Source organism: Rhincodon typus, chromosome 34, assembly GCF_021869965.1.
Source record: "Rhincodon typus isolate 14 chromosome 34, sRhiTyp1.1, whole genome shotgun sequence".
Classification (NCBI taxonomy): Eukaryota; Metazoa; Chordata; class Chondrichthyes; order Orectolobiformes; family Rhincodontidae; genus Rhincodon; species Rhincodon typus.
This window is the reverse complement of record NC_063365.1, coordinates 14508555-14521027: the sequence shown is the minus strand read 5'-3', so window position 1 is coordinate 14521027 and position 12473 is coordinate 14508555. Positions and strand designations below refer to the sequence as shown.

Genomic DNA, 12473 nt, shown 5'->3' with positions numbered 1-12473 from the left:
TTTCTGATGAAGGGTCTAGGCCCGAAACGTCAGCCTTCCTGCTCCTATGATGCTGCTTGGCCTGCTGTGTTCATCCAGCTGTACACCTTGTTATCTCAGATTTTCCAGCATTTGCAGTTCCCACTATCTCTGAGTTCATACCTAACTTTTTTGTGGTTTCTGCTGTATTGTTTGTTCACTGAGACCAGAAGAAAAATGCCACCAAGACAATAGAAGAACACTCGCATGCACTTCATAGCACTCTACTTGGCAACCTGCTCAACCCTATGCTCCAGTTCACACCTCTTGCAATTATGGTCTACTCTGTACCTGCACTACTCCTTCACCATTTTGTTCTGGTAGCCTGCACTCTGGAATCACACTTTGCTCTACTGTATCTTTTCTTTGGTTTTGAAAAGGCTTACTGAATGTATGATTTTCATCACCTCCCTTAACTCTTACCTGCTGCTCAGTTTAATATCAGTCCATCTTTATCAAGATCCTTAAGGTATTCCACACCATCAAAAATGGTGCAGAAGAGCACACTGTTGTGGCTATTTATGACCTTAAACAATGTTTTACTCTTATTAAAAGCTGTCAAGTTCGACTTGTGGGTCTCCATTATTATCTTCACCCACTCCTGTTCAGAGTATGACCAGAGTGTGGGATGACATGATTGAGCCAAAATGCTGAATCTGGAATATTCTCACTTCATTGTTATGTCTGCAGTTTCCTGCCCCTCTGACTTCTTAAGTTGATAATTGAAAGCATGTGATTTCATTGCTAAGGTGCGGAAGTAATTCTGTGCATATTTCCATGGAGACTAATGGTGGTGAGTTGTTAATGTTACTGTATATAATTTGAAAATGGTCTTGCTAGGATCACACAATGGGAGAGACGTTTTCAACTGCATCCTGACAGTGTGCAGCCTTGACTAAAATGCTGTTGCCTAACCCACTGAAGTTTTACAGATGTTAAACTTTGATATTCATAAATCTTTAACCTGCTTTGCAATAAAACCAACTCCTTAAACAAATCATCATTGAACACTTAGAGAACTGTAACCTTACTATGTCCATACTGAGGCCATGAAATTTATTGATCTGGTAACAACCATCGAATTACTCTTTATGAAGTTAAATCAGCTAGTAGATATTTTTAATCAACCTGTTTCAATGTGTTCTACTGGCTCTGGGACACTGCCATTGTGCCACAAGTGGCCTTTAAATAAAGCGGTGTATTGGGGATAAATAAGACTGGAGATAAGTTTCTTCATTGCATAGACAGTTTAAAGTAGTTAACTGCTGCATTGTTGTTGCTAGAGTTTTTAATCCATGTAGAGTAAGTTCATCTGGTTTGCAAATTATCCTGAGCATTGTGAACAAAAAACACTTTTGTTTATGGTGCTGTTTCCAGGCAGGTTGAATCCTGTCAAATGATTTTACAAACAGCAAACAAAATTATCCCTTTAAAAAGGGCAGGGTTCAATCTCTAGATAACCTCATGAATGTTCTTGTTCTTTGCAGTTTTACCCTTGTCTGCACTCTAAGGATATTTTCTGTAACACTTGCCCCTCTCGTTAGGGCCCTTGGATTGGAAAGGATTCTGAGTCTGTCCGTTTACCTGAACAGGACAAAGCAGCCTGCTTAAATGGCATCACATCCTTTGTCTTAAACATTTAGTCTCTCCAACACCGATGCGCTGTGGCAACAAAGTATTGCATTTGCAAAATGCATTACAGTAGTTGACCAAGGGTCCTTCAACAGCACTTCCCAAACCCGTGACCTCCATCACCTAGAAGGACAAGAGCAGCAAATGCATAGGAATATCCCCACCAGCAAGTTCTCTCCAAGCCAGACATTATCCTAATTGAGACTGCTGCTGAGTCAAAATCCTCATCCTCCTGCCCAACCAGTTCTATGATATACATACAGGACATGAACAGCAGCGGTTCAAGGCAGGTCACTTACACTTTCTTGAGGGCAGTTATGAATGGGCAGCAAATGTTAGTGTTGTGGGTAAATCACCACAACTTACCTTTACATTGTCTGTCAGATTTCTTAATAAGTAGCCAATCAAGTAGTGAAACAATGATTTTAAACTTCATTGCTTGTAGCAACCAAAATAAGACCCTTCAAGTAAGCAAGTTAAACCTCACAACTTGGCCAGATTCCAGTAACAGTGTCTGTCTCTGGAAGTGGCCAGGATTTGATCCTTATACAGTGTTGTTCTTCGACGTTCTATTACTGACTTGTTCTGTGTTGGATTCATGTACAATTTTCCGTATTTAAAGTTATGGTATGACGTTATTAATGATTCAATAGATTCTTTCATCCAAATTACTGCAGGTCTGCAGCTTGCCTTCTTATCAGAAGTAGCTCCTTTGTTCCTTGTTGCATTTGGCCTTCACTGTCTGTTTGTAGACAGACCTTTCCTGCACAAACTCCTTAAATTCTTCTGCAAGGCAATCAGTTGTCCATCTGGCAAAAGCATCCAGTTTATCAAGCAGGTGTTGAAGCAATTTTGTTCAAATTGCCTGCACTCCTTTTGCCAGACGTGACTAATTGCTTTCAATTCATGTTTAAGTTTGTCCTTGTCCTTTAATAATTTATTTCAAACCGAGTGATTGCTGCTTCTTTGTGTGTGTAAGAGTTTATCTTTGTTGATTCAATCAATCCATGAACATTTATTAAAGTTCTGATGTATATAATATCACATTGGCCTAGCTAGCATTGCCCACATCCTATGAAAAAATGCATCAAATATTTACTAAAAACAGTACTCATGTGGAAGAAGTATTTTGCATCACACAACAATTTAACGCATACTCCGAGCAGTGGATTTTTGCCACAATATGTTTAAAATTTCTGTATGTTGTTATGGTACCAGCTGATGATAATACTGGAAAAGCCAGTTCCCAGAATGATAGATCAAATGTTTAATATTTGCAGTTGGCTATGTAACATTTAGATATAAGGCTGCAATGGCTCAGTGGTAGCACTGCTGCCTCACAGAGCCAGGGATCCAGGTTCGATTCCACCCTCGGGCGACTGTCTGTGTGGAGTTTACATTCTCCCTGTGTCTGCGTGGGTTTCCTCCCATGGTCCAAAGACGTGCAGGATGGGTGGATTCGCCATGCTAACTTGCCCATAGTATCCAGGAATGTTTAAGTTAGGTGGGTTAGACATGGGAAATGCAGGGGTAGGGGCCTGGGTCTGGGTGGGATGCTCTTCGGAGGGGCGTTGTGGACTTTTTGGGCCAAATGGCCTGTTTCCACACTGTAGGGACTCTATGATAGTCTTTAACAATGCAATACATGTTTAATCCACAAAAGGAGGAAGAAGCTATACATGTATAAAAGACATTTAGACGGATCTGAACACAAGCAACAAAGCAAGGTTTCAACCTGTTTCCAACACAATCCTTTTGTTTTCATGGGATATACACTTTGCCACCTCTCCGACTCTGTGTTAGATGGTTGCTTGATACAAATGGCCAGAATTTATTGCTCACCCCTACCTCCCTTTGAGAAGATAGTGGTGGTGAGCTGCCTTTTTGAACTGTAGATTGACCCACATACCGTTAGGGAGGAAATGCAAGGATTTTTGACCCCGTGACAGTGAAGGAATAGCAATATATTTCTAAGTCCGGATGATCAGTAGCTTGGAGGGGAACCTGCAGGTAGTGGTATTCCTGTGTATCTGCTGCCCTTGTTTTTCTAGACGGAAGTGGATCTGGAAGATATGGTCTAAGGAGCCTTGGAGAATTTCTGCAGCGCATCTTGTAGATGGTACGCATTGCTGCTGTTAAGTGTCAATGGTGGAGGGAATGAATGTTTGTGGATGTGGTGCCGATGAGCCAGGCTGCTTTCTCCTGGATGATATTGAACTTGTTGATTTGTTGTTGGAGCTACAGTCATCCAAGAAGAGGGGAGTATCCATCACCCTCCTTTACAGTTGCTCAATTCCAGAGAATCTTCATTCTTACCTCAACATTTTAAAGGTTTTACTTAATTGATTCCTCCCGTTTTCTTTATTTTGGATTCCAGAGAAATCTAATGATTCCTTTCCAAATCCACTGGCCTGAAACTTTTATGATTCTGAGGGCCTAAACTTTTTCAGTTCTAGCAAGTTGTAGATTTCTTTCCAAACTCTCTTGGTTTAAAAGCTGAACAAACGGAAACCCTTTGACTGGGGGTGCCGGTTCCCCTGAATGAAAAGCTTGATTCTCCTGCTGAGAGAAGCTGCTCCCTACCTTATGAATTGAACTCCTGAATCATCTGAACTGAGCTCAAAACAACAGAGCTAATGGTTTTCTTGTCTGTCAATACACTCAGCAGTACGACCATTACAATACATAATATATAAACATTCTATCCCTTAACACCACAGAGATTCTGCCAGATGCTTGACTGCGGTCACATGATTTATTGGAATTAATGCACTGTTCCAAATGACTTTCTGACCTGTTTAAAATAAATCGTTTCACAGAACTGGCCTAAATCTTTCTACTTGTATTTTGGGACTTGCACTTCATATATAAAGTTCTGTTTTAAAATACACCTTCCATTACAATATTTGACAGCCTTACAGTGAATGTTAAATTTAAACTTATGATCTTTTATCGTTGAAAATAAGTCATTTGTAAAATGTGCTAGTTATTGGTGATAAAGACAGTTGGTCTTTTAACTCATTTTATGGTTGTATTGTAATTTGCCAACAATTTGATTAAGAAGCCATTGCATTACCTGGGGATTCTGGGCCTGTGGCTAGCTAATAACAATATAAAGGGTAACCAACAAGGATGGGATCCTCATTTTCTTTGATATAAATTTCATGCAGATCTCATCATGCTGACTTAAAATTTTAGGGCTTTTTCTTATTCTTTCCACTGGTTACAAATGTACATTCTGTCAGAATATGTAGCTGCATACACATAATTGTATTATAAAATGTGTTTTATATATTCATATGTATCCATGTGTATGTATCTTGTGCTTGAAGCACCACCTGCCCCCGCATTGGACTTAAAAGCCATCTTAAAAATCAACAAGCAGACTGAAAACAACTGTCTTAATCCTGAGAGACTGCCTAAGAACTGAAGGAGTGAGAACTCTATTTTTATTTTTGTATGTTTTATGTATGTATACTTAAATGTGTAGATATGCATGTATGCGGATATAAAATGAGTGACTATATATTAATGCAATCATAACTCCAAATTTAGGTTCAGTTAGAAAAGCAAAGACTCAAAACGCATTGTGGAAGTTGAATGTGTAATTTTTCTTTTTGCTGAGAGTTTGCTCTGATTCTTCCTCTTACTAGCCAGCTGTAGATGTGATAGGATGTATAAGACGATGAGAGTCATAGATAAGTGGACCCCTCTTTCCATTTGTAGAGGGATCAATAACCAGGGGCATAGATTTAAGGTAAAAGAAAGAGGGCTAAGAAGAGGGTTGAGGGAAAGCTTTTCACCCATAGCGTGGTGGAAGTCAGGAATTCACTGCCTGAAAGGTTAGTTGAGTCAGAAACTCTTGTAATATTAAAGCAGTATTTAGATATTCATTTATGTTCCCATTGCCTCCAGAATAATTAGCCAACAGTGGGAAAATAGGAATAGTGTAGTCAAATCTTTGTAGACTAGTGTGGACATAATGGGCCAAATGGATTTCTTCTGTGCTGTAAACATCTGAGTCTACCTTGAAACCTTATATTGCTTGGCCTAGAGAGGTGGCCAGTTCACCACTTTCTAATTTGCAGAACTGGGATATAAAAATTAATGCAAAAATGAGGTAAATAATGGAAAAATTAAGTATTAATTTGTTTACACAAAAAATTATTCTTTCAGTATCATGGATGGTTATGAAAAAGTGGGAGGAATGGAGACTCTAATCATTGTGAAAAAGGCCAGGCACCATTTTTCCATCTTTGTAAAGATGCATTATATGTTTTTAATGCTTCAGATAGCCCTAAAGAGCCTCACACTCTGATCTAAATTTATTTCTGATTTTGGGCTAATTTAAGTTATGAAAAGCCAACTTGATTTCCTTGGAGTTAGACTCCTTTTGAGAAAATGGTGTAGGAACTGTGCATCAAAAATGTGTCATTTCTGGTCATGCTGATAATGCAATTTTGTTCATGCAGCAAAAGCATGTACACAATATTTTACATGCTCCTGGTGTCAACAGCTGAAATAGACTGACTGCTAAGTCGCTGATTAATTATTTTGTTTTTAATTGTAATTATACTTTCTTTGAACTATGTGTTAAGTCATAACAACTGGTGTTTCTGCTACTAGCTATACGTGGCATGCCTGTTAGAGAGTCATATAGACACTTGGCTCCAACTCGACCATGCTGACCAAGTTTCCAAAACTAAACTAGTCTGACTTGCCTGTGTTCGATTCAAATGCCTCCAAACCTTTCCTATTCATGTACCTATCCAAATATCTTTTAAACGTTGTAACCATACCTACATCTACATATCCTTTGGTATTTTGTTCCATACATGAATCACCTTCTGTGTGAAAAAGTTCCCCCTCAGGTCCCTTTTAAGTCTTCCTCCTCTCACCTTAAAATATGCCCCCTAGTTTTGAACTCCACTGTTCAAGGTGAAGAGCAAAGGTCTTTTCCCTAATCTGTGTCTCTCATGATTTTATAAACCTCTATAAGGTCACCTTTTAACCGCCTACACTCCGGGGGTAGAAGTCCCAGTTTTCCTTGGAGTTCAGTGGCTATTGGTCCAAGTGTGTCATGAACTAGTGATCTCTAGAGTCCAATTTTTTTTTTGGGCCTGGGGCGTCCCATGGTGACTGCTCAACAAGAAAATACTCACTTCAGGCTTACCATGTGGAACATATATTCTTTAGCTGTGCATTAACATTCAGAGTTATATAATCTGCATGCATTTGCATAACTCTGCAAGTTAAAGACCTGAATCATACACCCTTCCCATGCTTTTCTCCAGGAAAATGTCGAGTTCAGCAAATCTCTCCTCATAACACAAAGCTGTGAAGCTGGAGTGCTTATGGTCTTCTATTTAGGATATGAAGACCTTTGAGAAAATGGGGAGGAGATTTACCAGAACAATACCAGGACTGAGGAACTTGAATGAAGTAAGAAAATTAGACAACTTGGGTTGCTCTACTTACAGCAGAGAAGATTAAAGGCAGGTTTCAAAATTCCACATGAAAATAAGTTTATAGAGTAGGTAGTGAGAAGATGTTTCCATTGGCAGGAGGTTTGGTAATGAGAAGACAAAGATGCAAGTTATTTACTGGAATGCATAGCTTGCAAGGATGGTGGAAGTAGGTTCAACAGTAAAGAAAATCAGATACAGCAAACTTTGTTTTAACTGGCACCTTAATCACGAGCAGTCTTGATAACCCGGCAAAAAATTATATACCTCCCATACCGCGATGTCCAAGTATTTATACTGTAAATAAAGTGTAACAGTGATATGTATACACTCTGCATTATGTTTCTACTGTTTACTATGTGTTTTTACATTAATTTTAGCAGGTATGTTAATGTTTTTACATAGCTTTTTTGAGGGATGTTGATTGAAATTTCGCTTGTTCAGGGTACTGTGGTTTATGCGTACCTCTTGATTATCTGGAATGTTTGACCAACCAGCACACTGCTGTCCCATAGAGCCAATTAATAAAAAAAACTTGTATATACTTGCAAAGGAAATATTTGCATGTCTATAGGAAAAGAAAGGGAAATGGGATTCTGAAATAAAAGCAGAAATTGCTGGAGAAGCTCAGCAGGTCTGGCAGCATGCAAAATTAACATTTCACGCCTGGTGACTCTTCATCAGAACTTTTTATCCTACTTTCCTAAAATAAAACAACTAGGTAGCTGTTCCAAAACCCTGCAGAGACACAGTGGCTTACTTATACGTTGTATGAGTATGTGATTTATAACACAAAACAACAGCTGCACAGGTACTGAAGTAATATTTGAGAAGAAGAAGCAGATTTGAGTATAGATCCACCATCAGAGCTGTTCAGTTGAATGGAAGGATAATATTGCTTGACTTTAGACCATTCAACCCAACCACTGATCTGGCGTTGGCTGTCATAGTATCAGTAGTGTTGACTAGTTAGGTTGTGCTGTTCCAAAATTAAGTCAAAAAATGTATCTAATAAAGTTTTATTGTTACCGAGTAATTGGTTTTACATCAAATTTGACAATCTCAACAACTAACCAACCTAAAAGTTTGTCCACAATTTTGTCATGCAACATAATTCACCTTATAAACCTGTGACCTCTACCACCTAGAAGGAAAAGGGCAGCCAATAGATCGGAGCACCACTGGTTAGAAAGTCTCTTCTGAGCCACTCACCATCCTCGTTTGGAACTATATCACAATTCCTTCACTGTCACTAGGTCAAAATCCTGTAACTCCCTTTCTGACAGCATTGCAGGTGTTCTAACTCAACCTGGACTGTAACTGTTCAAGAAGGCACCTCACTATCTCCCGCTCAAGGGCTGTTGGGGATGGGAAATACATGCTGACCTAACTATCAATGCCAACATAAAGTTTTTTGACTATTACTGAAGTGGAACATAGAATTATGAGCCCAGAAATTGATGGATGTATTATTATGTGAAGTATAAGAGAAAAAATATTTAAAGACACAACAACACACCTCAGTCAAACATTGAATTTAGCCAGCATTATTGTGTAGATACTGTTAATATTGATTAGTAGTTCAATTTGCTTTTGTTAAATTCTTCACTTAAATTTGTTTCTTTCTCACATTTTCAGGTGGTCTTGGTTTTTGCTCTCAGCATTGGTGCTCTTGTAATATACTTCATAGATTCTTCAGAGTAAGTACCAGAATGCTTTTAAACCTTCCCATTCCAATGGCCTATCGGCAAAATTTCAGTTTATTTCAGTTTATTTCAGTTTATTTCTGTTTATTGTATATATACACACTTCCTTCTGACAGGGTAATTTGTGAAATTACACTCTTGTTAGCAAATGTTGTCCTGTTTCCAGCATATAAATGTTTTTCTGCTTTCCTGTCTTGGTGATTTTTTAAAAAGATTTAAAAGTAAGAATGCTGTAACTTCAGGAGCATTTTAATGTGTTCTCCTTACCTTTTTCTTAACAGTTAGTCGATGGTTTCTTTCTCCAGGATATGTCTGCTGTACATTGGAAAATAAGAGGAAATAAGGTGTTTTCGCACATAATTTATCAATAAGAAGATCACTTTTTTTGAAATTTTCTATATGCTTATTTTACTGTGAGCATTGCAGATGGAAGTATTTTTTGAACATCAGTGTGTTCTTGATAACTGGAAATTGCAGATTTAGGATAATTAGCAAAAGAACCTGAGGGAAGATGAGAAACCTTCTACAAAGTGAGCCGCTCTGATCTGAAATGCACTGCCTGAATGGGTGGTGGAAGCAGATTCAAGAGTAACTTTGAAAAGAGTCATGTGTATACCTGAAAAAGAGTATTTTTTAAGAGCAGGCATGAATAGGCCAGACAGCCTTCATCAGTGCAATAAGGTACTAATATCCATGGCTGCCAAGTACTTGACGAAATGCTGGAAAGAGTCAGCAAGTCATGCAGCATCTGTTGTGAGAGACATAGGGTTAACATTTCAAATTGATGATTTTTCATAAGAAGTGAAAAACACTGCAGATTTAATTGTTAAAAAGCAATTCCAGAGCCAGGAAAAAAAAAATACAGCCAAGAGTTGGGGCTGGGAGTGATGGGGAGTTCTGTCTAAGGACAGAGTTCAGCGGTACTTAAATGAGAAAAGGGGTGATGATGCAAGGTAAAAGCAGGGTATTTGTGGACATCATCTTCGGTTCTCTGCCCAAATCTCGATCTGACTGACAACATTGTGACCTCCACAGTGGGTAGGACAAAGAGACAGGTCCCAAATCCACCCCAATCTGATTAGGGATCGAACTCTGCGGTGCTGGCACCGATCTGATTCACAGCAGTTGTTTGACCAACTGAATCAACCGGTTCCCTAAGGAGTCGGAATGGACGTGGTAACCTGAACTTTTATGTTCATGCTGTGATCAGGACCCATGATGGTTGAGACCCTAATTTCCTTTCTTCACATGGTTGACCAGATATTTCTCATGCTTTTACTTCCTGCCATTGGCATGTGTTGGAAGAAAATATGGGTGACAGTCTGTCTGCACAAGCTGCATTATGAATGCACGTTCATTGGCTGTCAAGTGGGACTTGAACCTGGAGCTTCTGGCTTAGAGGCAGGATGTGACCCACTACAACCCAGGACCTTTTGCAATGGAAAATAAAGAAACAAAAGATGCGCCTAAAGAAGTTGTAAATGGAAATCACAGGACCATTACCAAGACCCTGTTGACTGAGAAATCATCTTCCCTGCAATATGCAGCTAGGAGAAAATTATACAGTTTTCTCAACACATTGTAACGATGTTCAAATAAAATTGCAAATTGGATGGTACAGTGTAACTGATGACTATAACAGATGCTCAGTGGGCATATGATGAGTTGCTTTCATTGGTTCTAAACTCTTAGAAAATGCTGTTATAGGAAAGCGATCTCATTGTTTGTTTAGGCTGAAAGTTCAACCGCTTCTTAGTTTAGAAGAATCCTATCTACAGCAATGGCCATGAGAGAGGAATCCGTGCCTTTTATTAGCTCTGTCTCATGCATCAGCAGTTCAGTGAGTTGAGGAATGCGACGGAAGCTTTAATGTATATCACCACCCCAGCTCTTAAACTTGTCATTAACTTTCTCGTCAAATTGAAAGTATCAATTATATTATATCAATAGTTTGCAATAAATATAACTCTTTTTTTGTCATCCACCTACCCAACTTTAAATGAAATTGGTGGCAGACGACCTGTAGTTACATGCTGGGATGGAAACCGATTGGTTTCGGTGAATATTTAAACCATATTGTAGATGAAATGTTTCAATCCTTTATTGGTCAATTAAACAGAACAGGGAAAAAGTGAATAAAAGTCTACTTTTTAAAATCCTCCATGTGACTATTTTGGAAACAGAACATGCAGTGGGTTTATTGTACCTCAACTGAAGCGGTCTTCGGATGATCATATTATGAATGACATTGGTTAGTAATAGTTGGGAAGAGGAGAGTGCACAAATGTCTTTGTGCTTTTCATTTAACTTCTTGTTTCCTTGCAACACAAAAACCCTGATATCATTCATCCCAGCCTGCTGAAGGGAAGACAAAACATCTGAAGTACTTTTCTCATTTGCTGCTTTGCACAGCTTTGGTGGTGCCACAAGTTTGTGAAAAGCTATTTGGTGCTTACTGGCTGGAAAGCTAGAAATTACAAGTTTTTTTTTTCTGAGAAAAGCTACATACTAACATTTTACTAATGGAATCTGCCATCAAAATAACTTGATCTAATACTAGCTCTTTCTCCCATTCATTTCCTCTTAAAATATCAAATTATTAGTTCATCAAGGTAAGATGTGCATGCTCTTGTTTTACCCTCTTAATTGTATTAGATATGTTTGCATTGCTGAGGAATGTAGACATGTTAGAGACGTCGTATTGAGTAGAAATGCTGTTCAAATACAAAAGCATGCAGTCCTTCACCCACTTACTTTCATACAGTCCTACTGAACTTATTAGAACTGCGTTTCTCTTCAGTTAGTCCTTTCTTTTGTACAACTGTTAGTGTAGAGATTTGCTGATTTGGGAATGCTTTCTGTAGATAGCAAATAGCAATGCATGAACTGGAAATGGCCACCATTATCCATACTTGTTTTAATAGAACAGTTTAATCTTTCAAAACAAAATATTACCATGTTTTTGACATGACTTCAGCAGTTTTGGTATGATGTTTCTGTACTGGATTATTTTGTCAAGTAAATGATAGAAAATGCAAACATTAGGTTTCATAGATGCCTTGCTTTTAAAAGAAAGTCTCTTCTGGCAAATAACTGTGACGAGGTCCCACTCCACCTATTTACTGAGTTTTTTTTACTTAATCAGTTGTGAGGTGATGGTAACTGTTTGAGATGCTGAAGCTAACTTTATAGTCCATTCTGGTGTGCAGTGTGGTTGCGCTAATCTTAATTCATCAATTGTTTTATCAATATAGAGATTAGAAAATCAAAACTTTTACAATTTACTGATGAGAAGTAATGAAACTCCAATGAGTTTCAGCATGCATGTCCTTTTTCAGGAATTAACTATGCTTACTTTCCTTTTAAAATTCTGTCGCATGAGAAAGAATGCTTATCAGAGAGGCAATTAATTGATGCAACAAGATAATCCTGTAGTTTTCTAAATATTACTAAAATGTATAGCTTAACATTCCATTGGCTTTCTATGGCTTTTATTCAGTAACAGTGCCCCAACACAAATGAGCTGCAGATGAATGTCTCCTTTAATCAGTTTAATGATTTTCTTGGATTTTTAAATTGATCAAACCCAAGGTAAAACGGTGGTGTCGAGAGCTTTGAAAATGTTTATAATAACGTGTAGTCCAACAATACA

The 12473-nt window shown here is 38.3% G+C and overlaps 1 protein-coding gene across 1 annotated transcript in view; it reads left to right on the top strand.

Moving 5' to 3' along the window:
• The window catches only part of LOC109932831 (calcium-activated potassium channel subunit alpha-1-like), a 621464-nt gene that overhangs the window by 360425 nt on the left and 248566 nt on the right, over positions 1–12473 (top strand). Inside the window, exon 3 of the mRNA XM_048616327.1 lies at positions 8754–8815. Coding sequence (XP_048472284.1) covers positions 8754–8815 — 62 coding nt within the window. The remainder of the gene's footprint in view (positions 1–8753; positions 8816–12473) is intronic.